Below are 25,429 nucleotides of genomic sequence, written 5' to 3'. Positions count from 1 at the left end.
GGAATGTTGGTATCTTCATTTTTATGTTTCCTAGGTTCCTGTCAGTCCCATCTTGCCATCTTGGATCTCTTCGGAAACCTCTGCCACGCCTTTCTCCCCTTGGCACAAACCTGCCCTCATTGTTCAATGAAGCTTGATCTTCTTCATTTTCAAACTCATGCTCGTGGTAGTCATCAGAATCATTCATGCGAGAATGCCTTTCTTGCCTTCTAGCATTAGGCCCTCTTTGGAGACGCTCCTCATGCAAAGTAGCAATAACAGTGTCTTGCATATCCATCCGATCTCGAATCTCATTAAACACCATGTTCATGCGTTCAAATTGTTGTTGCATAGCCTGCAAAATGATGGATGACTTCTCCCCTCCTTCCCTATTTGATGTTTCACACCTGAAAGACATACTTTTGAAACAATAGAGAATTGTTAGAAATAATTCCTTACAACACTCCCTCACGTGTTTGCATTCAAATTATGTCACTCCCACTCGTGTTTCACTCTTAAATTGGCTTTTTCCCGATATTAGTCTCACACTTTCTTGCCTTTTTCCACTCGTAGCTTCCCCTTTTCAGTTCTGCATTAAACTAATAAACTTGATCAAGAAATTCAACTTGTAGTGTAAAAACAAATACCAACGACAAGAAAATATGACAGAAACACTAAATCAAAGGAAGAGGACGAAAGAAAACGATATTCTGGTTTGAGAGAATTGAAACTACAAACAATTTTTTTTTCTTTTTTTCTAATTCTGTTCTGATGTCTTTTTTTTTTTTTCCTTTTTTTTTTAAGAGCTGGGTGCACGATTTTAACCTAGTGCACTTCAACAAAAACAAAAAAAATAAGAACGATGAGTGAAGAATACAAAAGGAATAGGATAGGATGATAACAGGAAACAAAAAAAATAAAGGGATAGAAAACTAATTTTAGAACCTGTGCTCTGATACCAAATGATGCGAACCTCAATTGACACGCTTTGAGACCCAACAAAAATATTGGAATATTTACCCAGGAAAGTTAAAATTCAGATTTATGATAGAAACCCTGACCCAACGTTTATAATCGAAACGTGAACCAAAGGTATAAGTTGACCTTGACCCAATGATTATAAAGAATCACGAACCAAAGGTATAAAGTTTGAACGCCACAAGGAAGAATCCTTGATAAGTTCACAGTTATTGAAGAACCAAAAGAGAGCAAAGCCTCACCTTTTCTGATTTTTATTCAATAATATTATATAAAACGTTTACAAACTTCAGAACCTATTTAAGGGCTCCATAAAACTTGACAGACAAGAAAATATATTCTAAAATAACTCCTAACTGATACCTTACCATATCAGGAATCAAATTTGACCTAAAAAGCATTAAATGCACCTAAAAACAAGGAAAATACCTAAAAAACGTACTAAATAATAAAACCCTAAATAAAAGTTGATTTGGTCTGAAATTAGGAGATCCAAAATAGGAAAAAATCTACCTTAACTGATATAGAGCTGGAAAGTCAATCAGCCATTAATTCATGCCATAAATCACTCGCAATTGAGCCAGATCAACCCTTAATAGCTTGAATTAAATTTATTACGTTTTCAGCTTCCTTTGGGCTAAGCTTGGAATGTCCTGCGTTAGAATCAGCCTATTAAGTGCTTCTTTGATTTTCTTGGATCTTGCTCTTGTAATAGGCCCAACTGGAACATGTAATGGATCCTTGAATGCTTGTTGATTCTCATCAAAAAATGATGTAAGTGTGAGCCTAGATGCAAACTAATAAAAATTTGATATCTCAATAATTTGTAAAAATATTGTAGAAAAGTTTGTAATAGCATTACTCTAAAAGAGTTAATGCAATTGTTAAGTGGGAAAAATGTAATTTTATAAAATAAAATTACTAAAATTAATACCTATATATATATACACACACACACACACGTACGTACATACGTACTAATATTTTAAAAAACAATTGGGGTTGGGGTTGGGGTTGGGGTTGGGGCGGGGGAGGGGAGGGGGGAGGGCATTGGTCCCCATAATCCAAGCTTCGCTCTGTCCTTACATGTTTAGTCTTGGACATGTGTCAGCATCGTATCGTATCCGGACACAAGTCGTATCCATTGATAAGAATGTTTAGATTTTTTTTTTCTTCTTTCTTTTATAAAAGGTTCAAAAAAATGTGGGGCTTGGGCTAAAGTATTATGTAGGGCATGGACAAAATTATAAATAAAATTTATTAATTGGTCCAATAATCATTAAAAGAAAATATTAGAATGATGGGTGTGGGAGGAATGAATCTTTCCCCAATTAGGTATTGTCCGCTTTGGGATGGGCATGTATTGTACTACACATGATTGGTACATCCTTGGGATTGAGCAAATCCATGCAGGTGGGAGCAAGGGTCAACCCTGCCCATCCCAAAGCGGATAATACCTGATTGGGGAAAGATTCGTTCTTCCCACAATGGGTTAATTTTTTTTAATGAGTGATTTTTTAGAATTAATGATGGGCTAATGACAAACTTCACCCTCCACATTTGTTTGTTTTTTATTGTTTTTTATTTTATTTTTATGATGGGTTAATTTAGATTAATGAGCAATGGTTTCTTCCCTTTTCATCATATTTAGAGAATTCTATGAACTAAACAAGAGAACTCAATTTAGAATTAAGAGTATTCTATGATAATTTAGGTCGGTTGCTAGAAACCTAAGGCAAACAAAAACCCTACACAATGATGGGTTGATTTTTTTTTTAAAACTAATTTTTTTTTTTTGGTTTTAATGCTCCATAAATGCCCAACTACTCTTCATCAGTTCCCATTGTGTTCTCAGTTCTAAATAGTTTCACTTCTTCTTCTAGGTTCTCTCACATTCCTTGAATCTGTTCTTCTCTTCCCTTTGCAATAGGAGATTCCATAATGAACTGACCCCTATGCAAAGGTCTAACTTTAATGAGACCATAGGTTTGGAGTTAGGGTACAAGTGTTTTGGCAACCAAGCTTGGTTGATCATCAGCCTCCACGTCAGATCTCACAATAATTTTCTAAGAAAGGTTCCACTAAGCTGGATTCCTTATAGGCATGCAGATTTAAAAATAAAAATTGAATCCCTCTTCCTAATTATAGTATTACACATTATTTGCATTGATGCAATAAATACACACACATAAGGAAAGATCATATTAAAACAAAAAAGGAAACATATTTATAATTAAAATGCAAAATTAAATGAAAAATATTTTTTTTTGAGAATCAAAATAAAATAAATAAAATCAAAGAATTTCAACAATTTAAATTAGTAATTATGAAAGATTATACTAATTAATGAAATCCAATTAATTGAGGTCAAACTACAACTTGAAAGGAAATGAGTTAAAATTTTAAAAGTCAAAACCAATCAAATATGATGAAAAAGGAAGAAAAAAAAAATCATTCATTAATCTAAATTGACCTATCATAGAATTCTCTTAATTAATGAAAACTAAATTAATGTGAACTAAATCACATGTGAGCAAATGTATTGAAAGAGAGTTGAGAAATCTAGAGTTTTACAAATGCGCCTTGAAGGCAGAAACCCCAATTCTACTTGTCTATAAGTTATATGAACAAAACTTTTGAACTAGAAATGAAAGAGCATGCAAAGAACAAAAAGGAACTAAATCTAGAACTTTGAAAGAAAGAAGTTGAAAATAAATTTCAGAATCTAAAGAGAAAAAAAGGAACTCACCTTTGACCATAGATTCTCTTGATCATGCTGTGGCTTGAATAACGTTAACGTTCCCTAATGCATGATCGTTGTGAAATAATGACTTAGTGAGTCTGAGGTTGAATCCACTGAAAAAGGTATTGATTAGTAATTCAAACGAAAAAATTAAATTAAAATTTTTAATTTAATTGAACTGATTAGTAATCCAAAAGAAAAAATTAAATTAAAAAATAAAATTTAATTGAATATGAATTATGATTTAATTGATGAGGAAAAATTTAATGTAGGAAAAATATCTTAAATTCTAAGGTTTAGGAATTCATATATATGCAACACATATAATGGTAGTTTTGACAATTCTATTTTATTACTCAATTAAATTCATACAAAATACGATCTTAGTCGGATAATTTAGCAATAAGAATACAAGAATTAATTTTCTAAAGGTAGTACTATGAATTTAATTGATTTTAGGTAAAGCAAAACTAGCGAATTTGACTCTTAAGTATTTAACTTTCCCTAAGCTATGTTAAATAAAAAAAATTATACAAAGTAAAACATTTTTCCTAATAAGATGAACCTTTTTCCAACTTATAGAATATAGTAGTTAGATTTAATGAGGAAAACAATGCACTAGATTAAAAACAACTCATAGCCTTTTGATCATTTAAATGCAGACTTTGATCATTCAAATACATATTATATATAACACTTACAAATTGATGGTAAAATTCAAACCCATACCAACCCAAGGTAAGGAATGACATGAAACTTCGACCAAACAAATCTTAAGGGATAGCATATATGCTCGATTGAGGATTACATAATTGTGAGATAGAGTTCATTGACTCGATTGTTCACCTTTCATGGAATTACACTAGAAAAATAAGTAAAAGGCATTCTGACCTTCCAGCCCGTCCTATTGTTTGTTCATATTAGGAACTGTGACTAAAATGTTCACTCCAAGAGTAGCATGATTAATAAGAGGTGGGATTGCTATGACAAGACCATCAAAAATTGAGCCGATCCAATAGGAAACATGCATTGGCTTATTACCATCACGAAATGCTACCTCGTTGGCCCTATATATTCATCCCAACCTGCACAAGTGACTTGAGTCTTGTGACTCAATTGTGGTTTACATGTCCATGTTTAGAGTACTTTTCTATCTTTAATAACCTCAGAGTTTTCATTTGAAAACAAATAGAAGCTTGAAGCCATTTCCCTACCAAGTCTGCTCTCTGTTTCCTCGATACAAAGCAATGCAAGTGACTTGCACACTTCACCCTCCAAATTTGTTGTTCCAGCAGTGACCTTGAAATGCATGATTTGGCCACAATCTTTTCTTGGAGTTGAGCTAAGTATGATGGTAGGGGAGGAACAATTTCTATTAAAATCAGGGAGATAAAATATGGGTTTTTTGGGACGTTCTTTATTACTTGAAAGTATATTATTGTGAATGCTTGCCCAATTATTGAGGAAGTTCTCCTTCACCCAAGGGTCCGCTAGAAGAATGCTACAACTTATTCCAATGGAGTATCCACCACGTTGGAAGTTTGTGACCTGTAGGAATTGGAAATTAGACAAATTAAGAGAGAGAGAGAGAGAGAGAGAGAGAGAGAGAGAGAGAGAGAGAGAGGCCCATTTTCATTATGACCGCCATTCTATATAATATGCGCTTTTCTAACAAAACTAGAAGAATGGTCAAGTAATATGAGACCATTATTTTCTGGATTATGTAACATATATAGTTACCTGAAAATGGAATAATGGTGAGAATTGAGGATCATGTTTGATAAGGATACTTTAGTAAATAAAACATGACGAAAGAAAAGGTGACGGACACAATAATTTCGTCGGCATTGCTTATTACAAACAACTACATCATAAAGTCTACAGCTTCATAATGAGGCTGATGATCCTACCTTGGTGACGACGGCAGAAGCTGACGAGAACAAGCTGAAGAGGATAAGCAAACCTCCGTCGGGTTTGACATGGCCTTACTTGATCTCCATGCATACGTGTATAAGGAGACATCTTGCGCTGCACGCTTAACCCTAATCAAGAAGACTCCTACAAGGAAAGGAACTCTAGGAGATACGCAAAATCCAAGAGGTTCTCTTCTAGAAGGAAAGAACTTCTTGGCCAAGGCACATATGTCAACCCTACACTACTATAAATACCCCAAAACCCTCACAAATCAAGGCACGCATAATTCACCCCAGCTCTCACACTCTAGAGTTGTGAGCAATAGATTTCTCTAACTTGATCGTCAGAGGGTATTTGGCCAGTACCACACCGGTACTCCTCTTAAGGTCTTCAACTTTTGTGTTACTCAGGTTCTTTATCAAGGGCATGTGAGGACCATGTGGCTTACTGATGATTTTCGGCATCATTAGTTGGCGCTGTCTGTAGGAAACCTTTAGCGACTTGTAAAGTCATGATATCGCTTCCCCGATAAAGAGTTGCATGGTACTCACTCACTCGATGACGACCACCAACAACGCTCAAGGAGACAAACCACACGCGATCGCGCTCGAAAGACAGTTCCAAACTTTAGCCGTCGCCGTGGAACGCCTCACCAAACAAAACCATGATTTGGAAGAACAACTGCGCCAAAGGAATGCGGGTGCTAACACTCAGGAGGAAGACCAAGAAGGCACTAGCGCCGAGAGAAAGAACCAAGAAGGGCCAGAGGGTAGCAATGCCCCAAGCAGACCGGAATGATGTGACACGAGCCGGCCATCTGTCACCGATACCGTCCCACCTCATATAGTCGCTAAGATGCAGATGATGAAGGAGTGGATGGACTATATGATGAACGCCCTCAGAGGACGAGTGTCTAGCGATCTTGATGACCTGGTCTAGCGGACTGACTCGTTGTTCATAGCGTCCGTCAGTTCATTCCCCCAGCTTCTACCGAAGTTTCGTATGCCGCAGGTAGAAAGTTACGACGGGTCCAAGGACCCCTTAGATCACTTGGAGTATTTCAAGACCCTATGCACCTTTAAGGTGTGCCGGACGCAATCATGTGCAGAGCCTTCCCCACCACATTGAAGGGACCTGCAAAGATCTGGTTCAGTAGGCTGACGCCCAACTCCATTGGTACTTTCAAAGAGTTAAGCGCCCAATTCGCCTCGTACTTCATCGGGGGGCACAGGTATAAGAAATCCATTGCATGCCTGATGAACATTAAGCAGCGGAAAGACGAGACGCTAAGGTCTTACATAACTCACTTTAACAAGGAAGCCCTCTCGATCGATGAAGCAGACGACAAGATACTCGTGGTGGCGTTCACCAATGGGCTACGGAAGGGTAAATTCCTATTTTCTCTATATAAGAACGACCCAAAGATCATGTCAGAGGTGCTTTATATGGTGACCAAGTACATGAACATGGAAGATGCACTACTGGCTTGAGAAGAGAAGCCCAAGAAAAGGGAAATACAGGAAGACATACGGCTAGACAAGGGCAGAAGATGGCTAGAACTGGAGAAAGGCGGGAGGACCGACACTCCAAACCACCCGCGGGGAAGTTCACAAGCTTCACTCCACTGACTGCCCCAATCGACCAAGTGCTGATGCAAATTAAGGATGAAGGAGCCCTGACCTTTCTTGGCAAGCTGAAGGGAGATCCTAACAAGAGGTCAAGGGACAAATATTGCTGCTTCCACCGTGATCATGGCCATGACATAGCTGACTGCTACGACTTGAAGCAACAAATAGAAGCTCTTATTAGGCAAGGAAGGCTACAGAGGTTCGTTAGCAAGGAGAAAACGGACACACCACAGGAGCAGACTCTCCGACCAGAGAACGAGCACCCCTAGACCACCTATAGGAGATATAAGAATGATCATAGGAGGCACCGCGATTGTTGGGTCATCAAAAAAGGCTTGTAAGACTTACCTTAGGATGGTTCAGAACATCCAGCTGACGAGGTCCGTACCCAAGATGGCGCGGATTGACAACCCCTTCATCGAATTCTTGGAAGAAGATGCACGACTTCTTCACCACCCACATGACGATGCACTCGTCGTTAGCATACGAGCAGGAGACTATAACATGCACCGGGTTCTGGTTGACAACGACATCTCAGTTGACATCTTTTACTACCCCGCATTCCAGCAGATAGGGAGTGGTGGGGAGCGACTAGTTCCAACTAACTCTCCGCTCGTTGGCTTTGGAGGAACGAGAGTATTCCCCCTTGCTATCATCACTTTGGCTGTAACAGTGGGCAACTATCCCCAGCAGATCATTAAGAATGTAATGTTCCTCGTGGTCGACTGCTCGTCTGCTTACAACGCTATCATAGGACGGCCTACCTTCAATTCGTGGAAGGCTATAACTTCAACCTACCATTTATTGATCAAGTTCCCTACTAATTATGGAGTAGGGGAGTTGCGAGGAGATCAAGTGGCTGCACGCGAGTGTTACGTAGCTATGATGGAAATGGATGACCACTTCTAGGCCATGGGCATAAAAGAACATCAGACAATGGCATAGCCCGTAGAAAGACTTGAAGATATACTTCTTGATGATTCCAGACTAGAGCGAACAACCAAGATCGGCACCCTTGCAAACCTGACGGTCCGCCATGCGCTTACAACTTTCCTCAAAGAAAATCGGGACGTATTTGCTTGGAGCCACGAAGACATGCCAAGAATCGATCCATCAGTCATGGTGCACAGGTTGAATGTGTCGCCTTCCTTCCCACCTGTCCGTCAGAAAAAGCGGGTGTTCGCCTAAGAGAGAGACCTGGCTGTGGCAGAAGAAGTTCGCAAGTTACAAAAGGCAGGTTTCATTAGGGAAGTTTACTACCCCGATTGGTTGGCGAACGTTATAATGGTCAAGAAGAGCAACGGCAAATGGAGGATGTGCATAGACTTCACGGACTTGAACAAAACATACCCCAAAGATAGCTACCCCCTCCCGCGGGTCGACCTCTTGGTAGACTCTACGGCTCAACACCAGCTGCTGAGCTTTATGGATGCGTTTTCAGGATACAATCAAATTCAAATGGACGAAGTTGATCAGGAGAATACTTCATTCATAACTAGCCAGGGCCTTTTTTGTTACAAGGTCATGCCATTCGGCTTAAAAAATGCAGGCGCAACATATCAGAGGCTCATGAACAAGATGTTCGCACGGCAGATTGGGAGAAATGTCTAGGTCTATGTCGACGACATGCTAGTGAAAAGGTGAAGGGAAGATGATCACTTGGAGGATCTCAGGGAAACATTTGACACTCTTTGTTCCTACAACATGAAGCTTAATCTAGGCAAGTGTGCCTTCGGAGTGAAGGTGGGAAAATTCCTAGGATACATGGTCTCCCAGAGAGGTATTGAGGCTAACCTGGACAAGATCCGGGCTATAATAGAAATGGCACCTCCTAAAAACGTAAAAGAAGTACAAAGCCTCAACGGCAAGGTAGCCACACTTAATAGATTCGTGTCCAGAGCAACGGATAAGTGCCTACCGTTCTTCTGCATGCTAAAGAAGTCTTTTGAATGGATGACCGAGTGTCAGCAGGCATTCGAGAATCTGAAGGCCTACCTTTCTTCTCCACCGTTGCTGAGTCCCTCGCAACCAGGGGAAGAGTTGTTCCTCTATTTAATTGTCTCCTCGGCCACCGTCAGTGCGGCCTTGGTCAGGGAAGTTGACAAGGTGCAGAGGCTCGTATACTACGCCAGCCGGGCACTTTATGGTGCAGAAGAAAGATACCCCCTAATGGAAAAACTTGCCTTCGCTCTAGTCACAGCAGCCCGTAAGCTCAAGCCATACTTCCAAGCCCATACGGTGATCGTCCTAACTGACAAGCCCTTACGGCGAGCGATGAGCAATCCTGAAGCTGCCGGACGTATGTCACTATGGGCGTCCCTTTCAAATGGGGTAAATATTGGGTACTTCTGGAGTACCATAAATACGTACTCATTCCTCTCACATAACTGTGGGTCCCAGTAATTAAATTTATGGTAAAATTCACAATTCATGTGAGAGGAAGGAATACGCATTTATGATACTCTCGGAGTATTTAATAATTTTCCTTTCAAATGAGGCAAGGGAACGTGGAAAATGAAAGTTCACGCAATTTGATGGAAATATATGGAATCATTGACTATTTTAATTTTCATACACGGTCTGCCACTCATTCTACTCTTGGAAGACAAGAAAGGTCAAATCTATAAGTTTTGCAAAAGCGTAAAGTCAAAATGAACTTTTATGGGCTCATGCACAAAGTTTACATGCTCATGGAAGCATCCTGCATTTGCATACTGCAATAATGAAGAGGACGATATTAGTGTTTTTTTTTTTTTTTCTTTTCTTTTCTGCAATATGGCAACTAACTTGTCTGGCGATTTCTAAAACACGTGAAGCATGATGCATTTGACTTTGAGTGACTCCAAATTAGTGCCTTTAGCTGGCTAGTACAGCAAATTCAATGCAAAATCAGTTAGAAGGTTTTGGATTCATAATTGGAGAAAGCAGCATGTTATTACGCATGTACGCTAGTTCAAAACATTTCCATTAGTTTCGAAGTGCACAAAATATAAATGATTCTTTTCTCCTTCATCACACTAATCCCATTATCCTTTATTCCAAAACTAACACTACAATTTATCTAAGTTTTGTGAGCTAACCGTAGTATTTGCTCTTATTTCACTCAATTGGGAGCGCTGTCTGTATTTTTAGGTCCAAATTTTATGACTACGTAAGATAACACACAAAATTTGTGTATTTGTATCTTTTAGATGTGTTAGAATAATGATTAAGTAATTAAATTAATTATTATTTTTATATAATTTAGATTTTGAGATGAATGATAGTTTATCATAGTATCCCAACCGCCACATGATGTCTCACTATTATCACGAGGAATTGACATGAACTAAAAAAATATAATAAGAATTTTCATTTTCTAAACTTGAATTTGTTAAATAATTATCTATTTCATTTATGGTTGATAAGAAAATGTTGGAAAAAAAAAAACTTATTTGCCTTCTTCGCATGCTTATGCAAATTGTAATTTTGTAACCTAGATACCCTTAAAAATGTTTTTTTTTTTTTCCTTTCAGGCACCATGGAGAACATTAGGATAAAATAAAAGCTTTGTAAAAGTCACATTGAATTGAGATAGAGCCGAGTACAAGCTTTGTTTTGAGATGGTGTGAACAGAGAATTATGAGTCCAATCAAAGCAACTTTGAAACCATGAAAGAAAAGCCAAAAATACCACGTAAGAAAAGCCAAAAATACTTAGAAAAAAAAAATACAAGTTTCTAAGTGATTCAGCGCTTGGCCTATACCTGCATCCGTTGTTTTATATTTCTCTCTAATTTGTAGTATAATGCTATGTTACATAGCTTTGTTTATATACACATCATTGGGGAACATAATCCCTACATTTTTGTTCAATTTGAATTTATTATAAAAAAAAAAACATTTCCTTTCTTTTCCTTTTTCTCTTCCTCCTCACAAGGGTTAGAATTTTTTATTTGAGAAGTGTTATATACACAATATTTTCATAAAAAATCATAAGTGGTAAATTGTTATTGATTCCAATTTAAAATTACCATTGAAATTACTTTCTTGCCAACTAATAATAATCTATAACAACCTGCCACTTATACTTTGTTGTAAAATTGTTGTGAAAATATTATGGATATAGCATTTCTCCTTTCCTTTAATTTGGTTTGTGCAGATTTTAATTTAAAAATGAAAAAAGAATTTGTTCAGATCTAGAACTGATCTATAATTTTGGTAAATTTAAATCTGATGAACATAATTATATTATATTTGAAAAAAAATACTCTTAGCAATTAAAATAGCAAGAAAAAGTTTTCATATTCATGTTTGCAGTGGAAGACTAAATTATTATGAACATTAAATAAAATGTCAAATATTTTTTGACAAATGAAAGAAATATCATTGAAGAAAGAAGGCTGAAATAGTAAGCCATCATTGAAAATTATACTTTTTCAATGTGTACTGAGGCCTCAATGTAGATCTGATGTGATAGCTCCTGATTGATGTGTAAATAGCCCTGCCAGCTATGGACAGAACGTTTTTTCTTATACTTTGGAAGAAGTATAATTACAAGTCAAATCAGAGCAACTTTGCTACCATGTAGGAAAAGCCCAAAATACCACACAAGAAAAGCCAAAATACGTAAAAAAAAAAAAAAAAATACAAGTTTTTAAGTGGTTTGGCGCTAGGTCTACCTACATCCACTGATCCATTGTTTTATATTTCTCCCTAATTTGTAGTATAATGCTACGTTACATAGCTTTGTTTATATACACATCTTTGGGGAACATAATCCCTACATTTGTTCAATTTGAATTTATTATAAAAAAAATATTGCATTTCTCTTCTTTTTTTTATCTTCCTTGTTACGTGGGATAAAATTTTTTTATTTGAGAAGTGTTATATTTACAACATTTTCATAAAAAAATCATAAGTGGTAAATTATTATTAATTCTAATTTAACATTACCATTGAAATTACTTTTTTGCCTACTAATAACAATATATAACAACCTACTACTTTTGATTTGTTATAACATTGTTGTGAAAATATTGTGATATTAACATTTCTCTCTTTCCTTAATTTGGTTTGTGTCGTTTTTAATATTGAAAGGTTCAATTATTGTATAAAACACCAATGAACGTTCAGACCCCCGAATTTAAACTTAACTGATACAAGCTTATACTCGAACAATAGATGTGCGGAATGATAAGTACAAACAATACCCAAAATAATAAACAACTCTAAGCCATAATTAATCACAACACAACAAAAATTAATATGTAAGAGTAAGGGAAGAGAGACGCAAACACAAAGATAACACGACGATGTGTTATCGAAGAGGAAACCGAAGTACTCGGCGGAAAACCTCTCCACCACCCTCCAATCGGTCAAATAATCCACTAGAGAATGTAGTTAGGATACATGAATAGCAATAAACCCTCCAAACCTAATTTACCCAGTGCACCAAGGCCCTCCAAGCTTCTTGCTCCAACAGGGTTACGCTGAACCTTATCTTCTCTAATTTACCGGATCTCGCAATAAGCCTATTGCATCAACCAAATTAAGTTGGTCCTCTCTGAATTGCTTCCCAAGCACCAAAATACCTCCTCACTGATATGGATATGGTGAGATAAGGATTTGGCAAATGAACCTCTCAAGGATGTATCAATGGAGAGGGTGAGAGTAGAAGAATTTGGAAAATCAAAAGATTAAGATTGTGGGTGAGTCAATCTTGTTTTTCTCTAGAGTTTCTCTCTCAAAATTCTCTCTGGAAGCTCTCTACATTTCGTGGGTATAAGGGTATTTATAGTAGGGTACGTAAGGAATGTGAAAAGGCAAATTTCATCCAAACAGGGCATTCTGGCGACTTGGCCTCATGACTGGAACTAGTCGCGAGTCTGATTTGCGAGATAACTACCAGGCCAGACTATACTTTTTGTCCTGTAGTGCTCCAGTTGTCATGACCCTTTAGCTCCCTACATGCTTCACATGTGTGACACTTCAACGACTTGCTAGTCGCGAGTCAGTCGCAAGACTCCTTTGAGTGCACACATCTTGAGTTTTCTTCACACTCTCTCACACACTACCCTTACATAATTCTCACCTAAATACAGGGTATATAATTGCTAAAATACAAGCAAATCTGGCACAAAATAAAGTCAACACATGATTGAATAAATTCAACCTTACAAATTTAAATAGGAAAAAAGGATTTGTTAAGATCTAGAACTGATCTATAATTTTGGTAAATTTAAATCTAATGAACAGAATTGTATTATATTTGAAAAAAATACTCTTAGCAATTAAAATAGCAATAAAAAGTTTTCATATTCATGTTGCAGTGGAAGACTATATTATTAGAAACATTTTTTTTTTGGAGAGAATTAGAAACATTAAATAAAACTGTCAAATATTTTTTGACAAATGAAAGAAATATAATTGAAAAAAGAAGACTGAAATGGTAAGCCATCATTGAAAATTATACTTTTGAAGAAGAAGTTGCGACAGCAATTATTGCCCTTCATCTATGCGAAGACTCATTCTAATAGTTTGCACAATCAAGTTTTTTCCAAAATCTAATTTCCAATAAGTTAGGTTACCTTTCAAATAGTGAAATTTATGAAACAAAATTAACAAGGTGCCATTTTAGCATAAGCGTTGTAGCTATGTTGCTGAAAATTTGATGGAAAATGCAAGACAGTAGTGTTTTTGAGCAGTCAAATCTCCTAAATGCATGGGCTGATATGACTTTTCTTTAAAAGGGAGAACATGGCTGACTAAAGGCCACAAATGCTTGCCTCCCTAAAGGGAATGCTCCCTTCTAGACTTGATAGATATTGAGGGATTTAGAGTAACCGGTTGACTCTCTTTGTTGGGAAGAGAAATGTGTGTTGGGTGAAGGGTTTATGTTCAACAGGTTTTTGGTCCTTCCATGGGCGTTTATGTGCTGCACATTGCATCTAATATGGATTCGTGATTCTCACCAGTGTTTCGAGCTTAATGGGGAATTGTTTAGGGGCCCATATCGATGCAAAATGACTCTTTTTCCTTCAGTGGCGGTTCTAGGAATTTTATTTAGGATGGTTACTAAGAAATTTAAATTACCCACAATATTTTTTTGTACCATTTTTTAAAGGAAAAATGAAAATAGAAATTATTTTTATTGAATAGGTTGGACGAGTTACAAAATTTATATTTTTGTTTTATAATAGGTTTTTTGTTGAATAATTTTTTCACTTCTTGTTGTTTGGTCTTGTATTGTTTTTGTTTGGTTTATGTTTGTTGTTATTTGGGCTAATATTTATTATTGTTATGTAAGCTTAAAAAAAAAAGATTAAGAATTATGCTTGGAGGTAGAATTAATTTTGAAGTAATGCTACGTCTATAATATTTTAATAATAAATCTTATGCAAAAACTGTTATTGGTAGGTAAAAAAATAATATTAGTACTTGGCTCAAATTAGAATCAATAACAGTTTACCACATTAGATTTGTTGTGAAATTATTATGAAAATGTTGCGAATGTAATAGCACTACTCTTATTTTTGTTGAACCCAAATTTTTGTAATTCTCAAGTCAGGGTGTTCGAAATTTTTATTAGGGTAATCACAATAAGTTAGTTTAGCATATAATATTTTTTTGGCAAGTGTATTTATACATTTTTTTCAAAGTCAAGGTGGTCTTGTGACCGCCCTAGCTTGCATGTAGAGCTGCCACTATTTTCTCTTCAATCCACATCTTTTAAGTATCATTTTGTTGGGTTCTTTTCACATTTGAGCTTAGTCAGCATAGCAAAAAGTCAGATTGAAAATTCGTTATTAATTGGTGTTGGACCTTTTTTTAGGAACAAAAAAAGGGGCTTGTGTGTGTGATCGTCGCCCCATGCCCCAAGGTATAGGTTAGGTAAGCCCAAGAGTACCATCAGTGCACAACATAGCATACCACTACTCGCGCCCACGTTTTATACCGTTGAACCAGCTTGGGCCAAATGCCAAAGCAGCCCACAACACAAAGTTGCAAGAGTTGGGACTCGAACCTTTGAGCAAATGGGGCTTTTCGAGGGTTTTTTACAATTAAGGCACATTCGCCGGTGGTTGTTGTTGGACCATATGAGCTTGGTTTATAAGTATTTTTATGAGCTCTAGTTGTGGAAATAATGCCCTCAACAAATTACAAACAACTTAAAAGTATTTTGATCATTCAAATACACAACACGCTTTTATTAATCAAATACACATTACATAAGACTTACAAATCAGTGTTAAAACTAAACCGCATAGCAAACCATTTTCAAGGGATAGCATACTCAGATGAGGATGACATATTATGAAATTGATCTGGTCATTTTCTTACCCAACTAAATAAACAAATTAAGATATAAGAAATTCTGACCATCTGGCCCATCCTAAAGTTCGTTCTCATTAGGAATTGCCACTAAAATGTTCACTCCAAGAGTAGCCTGATTAAGAGGTGGCATTGCCATGACAAAACCATCAAGAACTGACCCGATCCAATATGAAACATTTATAGGCTTATTCCCTTCACGAAATGCTACCTCTTTGGCCCCTAAATATTCATCCCAACTTGCACAAGTGACTTGAGTCTTGATACTCAATTGTGGCTTAACATGTTTATGTTTGGAATACTTTTTGATAGACCAAAAATGTATTGACCCCTTGTGATAAATTAACCAATTAATTAGCTAAGTAAATTAATTAAGTTCAATTACATGCAATGAGCGTGGCAACACAAAAAAATTACCAAATAACTAAATATGCAGCAAAAATTAAATGACATGGTGATTTGTTTACGAATGGGAAAAACCTACACAGCAAAAACCCCACCGGATGATTTTAAGGTCAACACTCCCGAGAATCTACTATTATCAAAACAAACGGTTACAAGTAAAGGAATCCCAATACCTTATACCAACTTACGGTTGAACCCTTACCTCAATACCCAATTGGACTTGTTCTATAGTGACAATCTCTCCTTGTATTGCACGGCTCCCAATACGTGACTAACAAAAAGATGTGCGGATTCCAATACGTGACTTTATCACCAACTTGAGAAGGATGTTGGCTGCAAAGTTCTTCTGTTCTTCAACCGATGAAGATCACGAAATTTCTTGGTTACAAAACCCTACGGTGTACAAACATAATAGCTTCTTCAAGAACTAGGGCAAACTAGGTTTCCGGTTATACTTGTGGAATTATGCTCTTATGCAATTGTGCTCTTACCTGTGCAACCTAATACGACCTTTAAAATAATCCTTATATATGTTTAGGGTTATGAAAAAAAGCCCAAACACATACTCACAGATTGGATGAAAAACAGCTCTGAAAAACTGAGTTTTATAACCTTGATAGATAGTCATCTATCAAGCTAGCTGTCTAGCCACGGGCTTCAGCAGCTGTTAAACCTCGATAGATATTAGCCGTCGAGTTTTAAAATCCAGCACTTTCTCACTTGATTCTTGAACAGACTTGCATGACTTTTACACTTGTACTTGAAACCTTGTTTCTTGAAGTATTAAACACATTCTAGATCTACCCAATTACAAGTAAAGTGCGTTTTGTCAAAGGATTAGCTAATACATAAAATGTTGATATATGTTCCTAACATCCAATCACATATGTCCTAACACTTTTCTAGCTCAATTATATCCTTAAGAGTTTTCTTTCACAAACAAATAAAACTCTTAATCCATTTTGCTACCAAGTCTACTCTGTCTCCTCAACACAATGCAATGCAAGTGACTTGCACGTTTCATCATCAAAATTTGCATTTTCAACAATGACCTTGAAATGCAAGGTTTTGACGCAATCTTTTCTTGGAGTTGAGCTAGTTATGCTGGGAGGAGAAGAGCCATTCCTTTTAAGATGATGGAGGTAAAATAAGGGCTTTTTGAGTTCATTATTACTAGAAAGTATATTATTGTGTATTTTTGCCCAACTATTGAGAAATTTCTCTTTCACCAAAAGGTCTGCTAGAAGAATACTGCAGCTAATCCCAATCGAGTATCCACCACACTGGAAGTTTGTCACCTGTAGGAATATTTGGAAAGTTAGACAAATAAATGAAAAAAAAAAGCCTCATTTTAACTTACACCTCTATTCTCTAGCTCACTTTGGAATCAATATAATACCTTATCATATAACATATCAGTGACGGCTTTAGGAATTTTTCTCAAGGTGTTCCTTAAAAAGCATGAATTGCACAATCTAATAAAAAGAGAAATTTATATATTGACAACAACAACAATAAAAAAAACACGCAAATACATAAATTATTGTTGTTTTGCCGTCTAGCACACACCCCATGTGCATTATCCACGGCTTAACCTATTACCTAACATAACTTAATTTTTTGTCTTTTATAATGTATTGGTCAGTTACTTTTATGCCTTTACTGCCTTTGCCTGTCCACTTTTATGCCTTTACTACCTCTACTTGTCCACTTCTCCAATTCAAATATCCAATCCCAGAACCCCATGACCCCCATCCACCCCCCACTCAATAGACAAGAGTTACAAGAGCCAATCAACATTACACAAATCATTAAAGATATAAAACATTCACAACACACAAAATTCACAATACACAAAACGCCAAAATCACAAACCGATAAAGTCTAAAATGTCAAATAAAGGCAATTACACATAAGATAAAGCTATTCAATTCCAAAGAGAGAATCTCATTTTTCAGTTCAAAGAGAAACAGAGAGAGAGCTTCGCTCTCACTCTTAGAGCACAACATAGAGAAAAAGAGAGAGAAGTAGAGAACTAAAATACCTTGAGGGCAACGCCGCGGCAGCACGTCGAGGACTCGAGGCCAAGCTAAGGAAATCTCTGATCTGATCTCGCTATCGCCGATGTCGATGTACTCTAGGACCAGGGGAGGGGCGGGGTCTGTTGTTGCTCAAGGCCAACGGCACAATCTCTTTCTTTCATCTCCGATCTGATCTCATCATCGCCGATGACCCGATGTGTTTTGTTGCTATTGCTGTTGTTGAGTTTGAGGCGGAGGCGCCGATGTGCTTGGTCGTTGATGAGGTTCTTTTTCTTTTAGGTTAGGATTTTAGTTTTGCTTAACCATTTGATCAATCAGCTTAAGCGTATTGGGTGTAGAGGGTTTGGGTTGGCTTTTTTTCCTTGGGGTCTGGGCTTGCTATTTTACAATTTTTTTTTTGTTCAAAATTTTTTTGAGCTTTTTCTTTTTGCTTGAAAGTAGAACAAATTATAGAGCAAAATTTAATTTTATTGGCATAAAAAAAAAAACTGAGGATGTTCTCAAATTATTTTTGAAGGGTAAATAAATAAATTTTTTTTAATTATTATATATAAAATTTTTCTTTTTTTTAGGTTAAAGTGGTCTTGGGACCACCTGGCCTTGACGTGGCGCCATTCCTGTAACATTTGCTTTCTAACAGAACTTCAAGAATAGTTAAGAAATTTATATATTTTTTTTTCCTGGATATGTAAGCTTATTTACCTGAACATAAAATAATGGAGAGAACTGAGGATCATGTTCATCAATATCATTCCAAAACACAAGTTGAGCTTCTGCTTCTTCCTTTTCTTTGAATTCAAGAAACTCAGACAAAGTTACAGCGACTTGTGACTCGATGAGCCTAACACCACTATCATTTGAGACAATTTCTAAATCTCCGTTACCATCCTCAACACGCCACAGCCTTCCACTAAGCATCGGCTGCTCGGAAATTGCTTTTCCTAGTGATTCCTTAGCCCAACCTGCAAAAATCCACCCTGAATCCTCCTCACTCACGTTCTTGTAGTAAAGAACTACGTGAAGACACCTTCTGAATATCCCCGAAGCAATAGGGTCCGTGGCCAATACCCGACTTGGCCGTCGCTGATCAGTCACCTTATAGGGTACAACTGTCTGCACGGCTTCAATGGTTAACTTAGGGACATTGGTGATACCATAGGGACTTGCCATTTTTAGAAAACTGGTGGATAACTTCATGCTTGGTAAGGCATTTATAAGGCATATTTTAAAAGCTATACAATTTGGAGCCATTGTTTGTTAAATAAATCTTGATCTAGACGCTTCCTGATCAATGAACCAATTGGGTTACTTTCCTTTTCTTCTTTCTTTTTTTACTTGTTTTGTTACTTCACTAATGGCATGTAGTTAATCAGGGCCTGTACAGGATTAGTATACCAGCAAGTCTGTTTTAATTATTAAGGCCTTCATAGCTTTCCAATTACGTAAACACTGATTGTTACTCAACACGTTTTGGGGATGCCATGGCTGTTAAAGTAGGTAGCTTTAATTATCGTCCCTTTCAAATGGATTAAGTGTACATGGAAATCACTCATTCTTCTTTTGGAAGACAAGAAAGATAAAATCTATAATAAAATCCGTAAAAAAGACAATGCAAAAATAGTTACACATTCTTTATTACACACTGTCATACATGAACTTCTTCGTGTATTTGAAACACAATTTTAAAGAGAACATGGGTATAATATCAAATGTGTGATAAGAATTTAAATCCATTGTTTTTTACATTGCTTAAGAGGAGGATATTGTACTAATTGGGTTTGGCAATATGGCATGCAACTAATTGTCCGGCTAACCAGAGAACCAGAGAAAATAGCACGTGAGGCTTGTTGCAATTAATAGAGTGGGACCAAGTTAATGCCTTTAGTTAGTAGAGCAATTAATTCAATGCTAAATCATTCAACAAGGTTCTTGATTCATAATTATAGAAGGCAGCAAATTATTACGCATACACGCTTTACTGTAGCGGATCGATGAGGTCGGACTGAAGCGCGTGACCTGAAAATTTAATCCATGAAGAACTTAAAAACTTTGGTGCATGATAGATGACATACCACTGGTATTGTTCAAGGCGAATGATATTGTGGTATATGGCTTTGCACTCTTTCTTACCAATACGTTTCGTATTAAAAACTGTCAATTGGTGCAATCCTAATCAAGGTCTGTTAATTATTAGGACCCTTTTTTTTGTTTGTGGTCATGTGTCGGCCTAGTATGGAGGGTTAATCTTGCTAGAGCCACATTTTTTTTTTTTTTTTTAAGTCAAGCTCGGAACTCCCAACGAACCAAAGAAGATTGATGGCTACTGGTGCATTTTCTATTCCTATAAAAGAATCAATAAGCTCAAAATGTAAGAAAGAGACAACACAAGTTATGTACAATAAAGGAACACCGCCTTATATATATCATCGAGTCAATTTAAGTAGGTTTTTATTGTAGCTTGTCATTATATATAGAAAAGAAACAAACTGTGACTCAGCACGATTTGTTTTGAAGATGCAATTAATAGCTGTGAAAGTAGGTAGCTTTAATTATCGTCCCTTTCAAATGAGGCAAGGGTACGTGGAAATGAAAGTTCAAAAATGGATGGAAATTTATGGAATAATTGGACTATGCCTAATGATGACTACTGCAATTTTCATACACTGTCTACCACTAATTCTACTTTTGGATGACAAGAAAGGTCAAATCTATAAGATCTGCAAAAGAATAAGCCAAAATGAACTTTTACTGGCTACTGCACAAAGTTTACATGCTCATGGAAGAATCTTGCATTTGCATACTGCAATAATGAAGAGGAGGATATTAATATAGCAACTAACTTGTCTGGCTATCCCTAAAACATGTGAAGCATGATGCATTTGACTTTGAGTGACGCCAAATTAATCCCTTAATTAACTGGCTAGTACAACAAATTCAATGCAAAATCAGTTGGAAGGTTTTGGTTTCAATTGGAGAGAGCAGCAAATTATTACGCATGTACGCTAGTTCAAAACACGTCCATTAGTTTCCAAGTGCACAAAACATATATGATTCTTTTCTCCTTCATCACACTAATCCCATTATCCTTTATTCCAAAACTAACACTACGATTTATTATAGTTTTGTGAGCTAACCGTAGTATTTGCTCTTATTTCACTCAATTGGGAGCCAAGCCCCGTCTATATGTTTAGGTACAAATTATATGACTACGTAACATAACAGACAAGATTGTGTATTTGTAACTTTTAAATGTGTTAGAATAATGATTAAGAGATTAAATTAATTATTATTTTAATATAATTTAGATTTTGAGATAAATGATAGTTTACCGTAGTATCCCAACCACTACATGATGTCTTACTATTATCACAAGGAATTGACATGAACTAAAAAAATATAATAAGAATTTTCATTTTCTAAACTTGAATTTGCTGAATAATTCTCTATTCCATTTATGGTTGATAAGAAAATGTTGGGAAAAAAAAACTTATTCGCCTTCTTCGCATACTTATGCAGATCATGATTTTGTAACCTAGATCACCCTAAAAACGCTTTTTTGCCTTTTGAGCACCATGGAGAACATTAGGATAAAAGAAAAGCTTTGTAAAAGTCACATTGAGTTGAGATAGAGCCGAGTATAAGCTTTATTTTGAGATGGTGTGAACAGAGAATTACGAGTCCAATCAAAGCAACATCGCTACCATGTAGGAAAAGCCAAATATACCACATAAGAAAAGCCAAAATACGTAAAAAAAAAGAAAAAAAAAGAAGAAGAAAAGAAAAGAAATACAAGTTGTTAGGAAATATGTGAATCGTGTTAAGAACATATGTCATTTAGAATTGACTTAATCTTTGACAAAACGCATTGCACTTGTAATTGGGTAGATCTAAGATGATTTAAGTCTTCAAGAAACATGTTGTTCAAGTCAAGAGTTAAAGCCATGCAAATCTGTCCAAGAAATAAATGAAGAAGTGTTGTATTTTAAAGCTCAACAGCTAGCTCGACAGATGGCATCTATCGAGGTTTAAAAGGTAGTTTTAGCCCGATACTTGACAGCTGCTCGATAGATAACTTATCTATCTAGATTTACGAAACTCAGTTTTTCAGATCTGATTTCACTTATATCCATGTGTATGTGTTTAGGCTTTCTTTTCTCATAACTCTAAACATATATAATGATTATTTTAAAGGCCGTCTTAGATGATGCCAGTAAATGCAAAAGGTTTTCTGCAAGCATATTGTGACCGGAGACATATTCCCTAGTTCATCTTTCTCTTGAAGAATTTGCTGCATTTGTACGCGGTAAGGTTTTGTAACCAAGAAGTTTCCTGATCTTCATCATGTGAATGAGCTGAAGAACTTTGCAGCCAACATCCTTCTCAAGTTGGTGTGTTAGTTACGTACTTGGATCTGTGCATCGATTAGTTAGTCACGTACTGGGAGCCGTACATCGAAAAGGAGAGATTATCACTACAGAACAAGTCCAATTGAGTATTAGGGTAAAGGTTCAACTATAAGTTGGTATAAGGTACTGGGATTCCTTTACTTGTAACTGCTTGTTGTGATAATAATGGATTCTCGGGAGTGGTGATCTTAAAATCACCCGGTGGGGTTTTTGCCTTGGAGGTTTTCCTTATTCTTAAACAAATCACCGTGTCAACTTTCTTTTTCGCTGCATTTAACTCAGTTGGTGATTTGTTTGTGTTATCACGCATATTACATGTTAATTAACTTAATTAATTAACTTGACTAATTAATTGGTTGATTTATTATAATGAATCAATACATTCTTGACCTATCAAAAGTTTTTAAGTGGTTCGGTGCTAGGTCTACCTACATCCACTGTTTTATATTTCTCTCTAATTTGTAGTATAATGCTATGTTACATAGCTTTGTTTATATACACATCTTTGGGGAACATAATCCCTACATTTGTTCAATTTGAATTCATTATTAAAAAAAAAAAAAAATTGCCTTTCTCTTCCTCATTACATGGGTTAGAATTTTTTATTTGAGAAGTGTCATGTTTACAACATTTTCATAAAAAATCATAAGTAGTAAATTATTATTGATTCTAATCTAACATTACCATTAAAATTACTTTTTTTGTCTACTAATAAGAATCTATAACAACCTACTACTTTTGATTTGTTATAAAATTGTTGTGAAAATATTGTGGATATAGCATTTCCCCCTTTCCTTAAATTGGTTTGTGCAGTTTTTAATTTAAATATGAAAAAAGAATTTGTTCAGATCTAGAACCGATCTATAATTTTGGTAAATTTAAATCTAATGAACAGAATTATATTATATTTGAAAAAGAAATACTCTTAGCAATTAAAATAGCAATAAAAAGTTTTCATATTCATGTTGCAGTGGAAGACTATATTATTAGAAACATTAAATAAAACTGTCAATTATTTTTTGACAAATGAAAGAAATATCATTGAAAAAAGAAGACTGTAATGGTAAGCCATCATTGAAAATTATACTTTTGAAGAAGTTGCGACAACAATTATTGCCCTTCATCTATGCGCAGACTCATTCTAATAGTTTGCACAATCAAGTTTTTTTCCAGAATCTAATTTCCAATTAGTTAGGTTACCTTTCAAATGGTGAAATTTAGGAATGTTTTTCAAAATTAACAAGGTGCCATTTTAGCATAAGCGTTGTCGCTAAGTTGCTGAAAATTTGATGGAAAATGCAAGACAGTAGTGTTTTTGAGCAGTCAAATCTCCTAAATGCATGGGCTGATATGACTTTTCATTAAAAGGGAGAACATGGCTGACTGAAGGCCACAAATGCTTGCCTCCCTAAAGGGAATGCTCCCTTCCAGACTTGCTAGATATTGAGGGATTTAGACTTTAGAGTAACCGGTTAACTCTCTTTGTTGGGAAGAGAAATGTGTGTTGGGTGAAGTTGTTTATGTTCAACAGGTTTTTGGTTCTTCCACGAGCGTTTATGTGCTGCACATTGCATCTAGTATGGATTCGTTATTATCACCAGTGTTTCGAGCTTAATGGGGGACTGTTTAGGGGGCCCTTATTGATGCAAAATGACTCTTTTTTCATGGCGGTTCTAGGAATTTTATTTAGGGTCACTAAGAAATTTAAATTACCCACAATATTTTTTTGGTACTATTTTTTTAAGAAAAAAATGATATTAGAAATTATTTTTATTGAATAGATTGGACGAGTTACAAAATTTATATTTTTGTTTTATAATAGGTTTTTTGTTGAATAATTTTTCCACTTATTGTTGTTTGGTCTTGTATTGTTTTTGTTTGGTTTTTGTTTGTTGTTATTTGGGCTAATATTTATTATTACTACTTAAGCTTTAAAAAAAAGATTTTGAATTATGCTTGAGGGCAGAATTAATTTTGAAGTAATGCTATGTTCACAACATTTTAATAATAAATCTTATGCAAAAAGCTGTTATTGGTAAGTAAAAAAAAAAATATTAGTACTTGGCTCAAATTAGAATCAATAACAGCTTACCACATTAAATTTGTTGTGAAATTATTATGAAAATGTTGTGAATGTAGTAGCACTAGTCTTATTTTTGTTGAACCCAAATTTTTGTAATTCTCAAGTTAGAGTGTTCAAAATTTTTATTAGGATAATCATAATAAGTTAGTTTAGCATATAATATTTTTTTGACAAGTGTATTTATACATTTTTTTCCAAGTCAGAGTGGTCCTATGACCTCCCTCGGTTGCATGTAGACACTACAAAAAAATCGTTCTATCCCAGCGATTTTTTCCCGGCACTTTTAAAAAACGCCGTAATAGATAAGTCTGTACCAGCGCTTTTAAAAGGCGCTGGTATAGGAAACCCTATTACGGCAGCTCAAAACCGGCGCTTTATAAATCGCTGCAATAGGAAACCTATAGCGGCGGTTTTTAAAAACGCTGGTATAGGATGCCCTATTGCAGCGTTTTATAACCGCCGCTATAGGTTAGGGTAATCTTTTTTTTTTTATTAATTTAATATTTGAAATTATTCTATCCCGGCGCTTGGAATAGGGTAACCCTATTCCAGAGCTTCAAAAAGCGCTGGGATAGGGTCACCCCATAAGGAAATGGAAAAAGGGCTATCCCAGCGCTTTTTGAAGCGCTGGAATAGGGTCACCCTATTCCAGCGCTTCAAAAAGCGCTGGGATAGGGTCCCTCCACAAGGGAATGGAGAGAGGCCTATCCCAGCGCTTTTTGAAGCGCTGGGATAAGGTCACTCCATAAAGGAATGGAGATAGGCCTATCCCAGCGCTTTTTGAAGCGCTGGAATAGGATGACCTTATTCCAGCGCATCAAAAAGCGCTGGGATAGGGTCAAAAAACGCTGCAATAGGTCCTTCGTACCACTGAAAAAATTTCAAACTTCCCTTTTATTTTTTTAGCTTGGCACCACTTTGGCCTCTCATTTTTTGTCT

General features: G+C 36.0%; 3 protein-coding genes across 3 annotated transcripts; 2 read left to right on the top strand and 1 right to left on the bottom strand.

Annotated features, from left to right (window-relative positions):
* Positions 1-6,714: 6,714 nt before the first annotated feature.
* Positions 6,715-7,104, top strand: LOC142611985 (uncharacterized). Its single transcript, XM_075784125.1, has one exon. The coding sequence runs from the start codon at positions 6,715-6,717 to the stop codon at positions 7,102-7,104; it is 390 nt and encodes a 129-aa protein (XP_075640240.1).
* A 531-nt stretch (positions 7,105-7,635) lies between these two features.
* Positions 7,636-8,430, top strand: LOC142611983 (uncharacterized). Its single transcript, XM_075784124.1, has 2 exons — positions 7,636-8,111; positions 8,229-8,430. The coding sequence occupies exons 1-2, from the start codon at positions 7,636-7,638 to the stop codon at positions 8,428-8,430; spliced, it is 678 nt and encodes a 225-aa protein (XP_075640239.1).
* Positions 8,431-16,933: 8,503 nt separating this feature from the next.
* Positions 16,934-19,171, bottom strand: LOC142611982 (brassinosteroid-related acyltransferase 1-like). The gene is made up of 2 exons (XM_075784123.1): positions 18,704-19,171; positions 16,934-17,257 (listed from the first exon to the last, which is right to left on the bottom strand). The coding sequence occupies exons 1-2, from the start codon at positions 19,169-19,171 to the stop codon at positions 16,934-16,936; spliced, it is 792 nt and encodes a 263-aa protein (XP_075640238.1).
* Between the last annotated feature and the right edge of the window lie 6,258 nt (positions 19,172-25,429).

Source organism: Castanea sativa, chromosome 10 (genome assembly GCF_040712315.1).
Source record: "Castanea sativa cultivar Marrone di Chiusa Pesio chromosome 10, ASM4071231v1".
NCBI classification, from domain to species: domain Eukaryota; kingdom Viridiplantae; phylum Streptophyta; class Magnoliopsida; order Fagales; family Fagaceae; genus Castanea; species Castanea sativa.
Note: the sequence above shows the minus strand (reverse complement) of the source record. Positions and strands in the feature narration are given on the sequence as shown.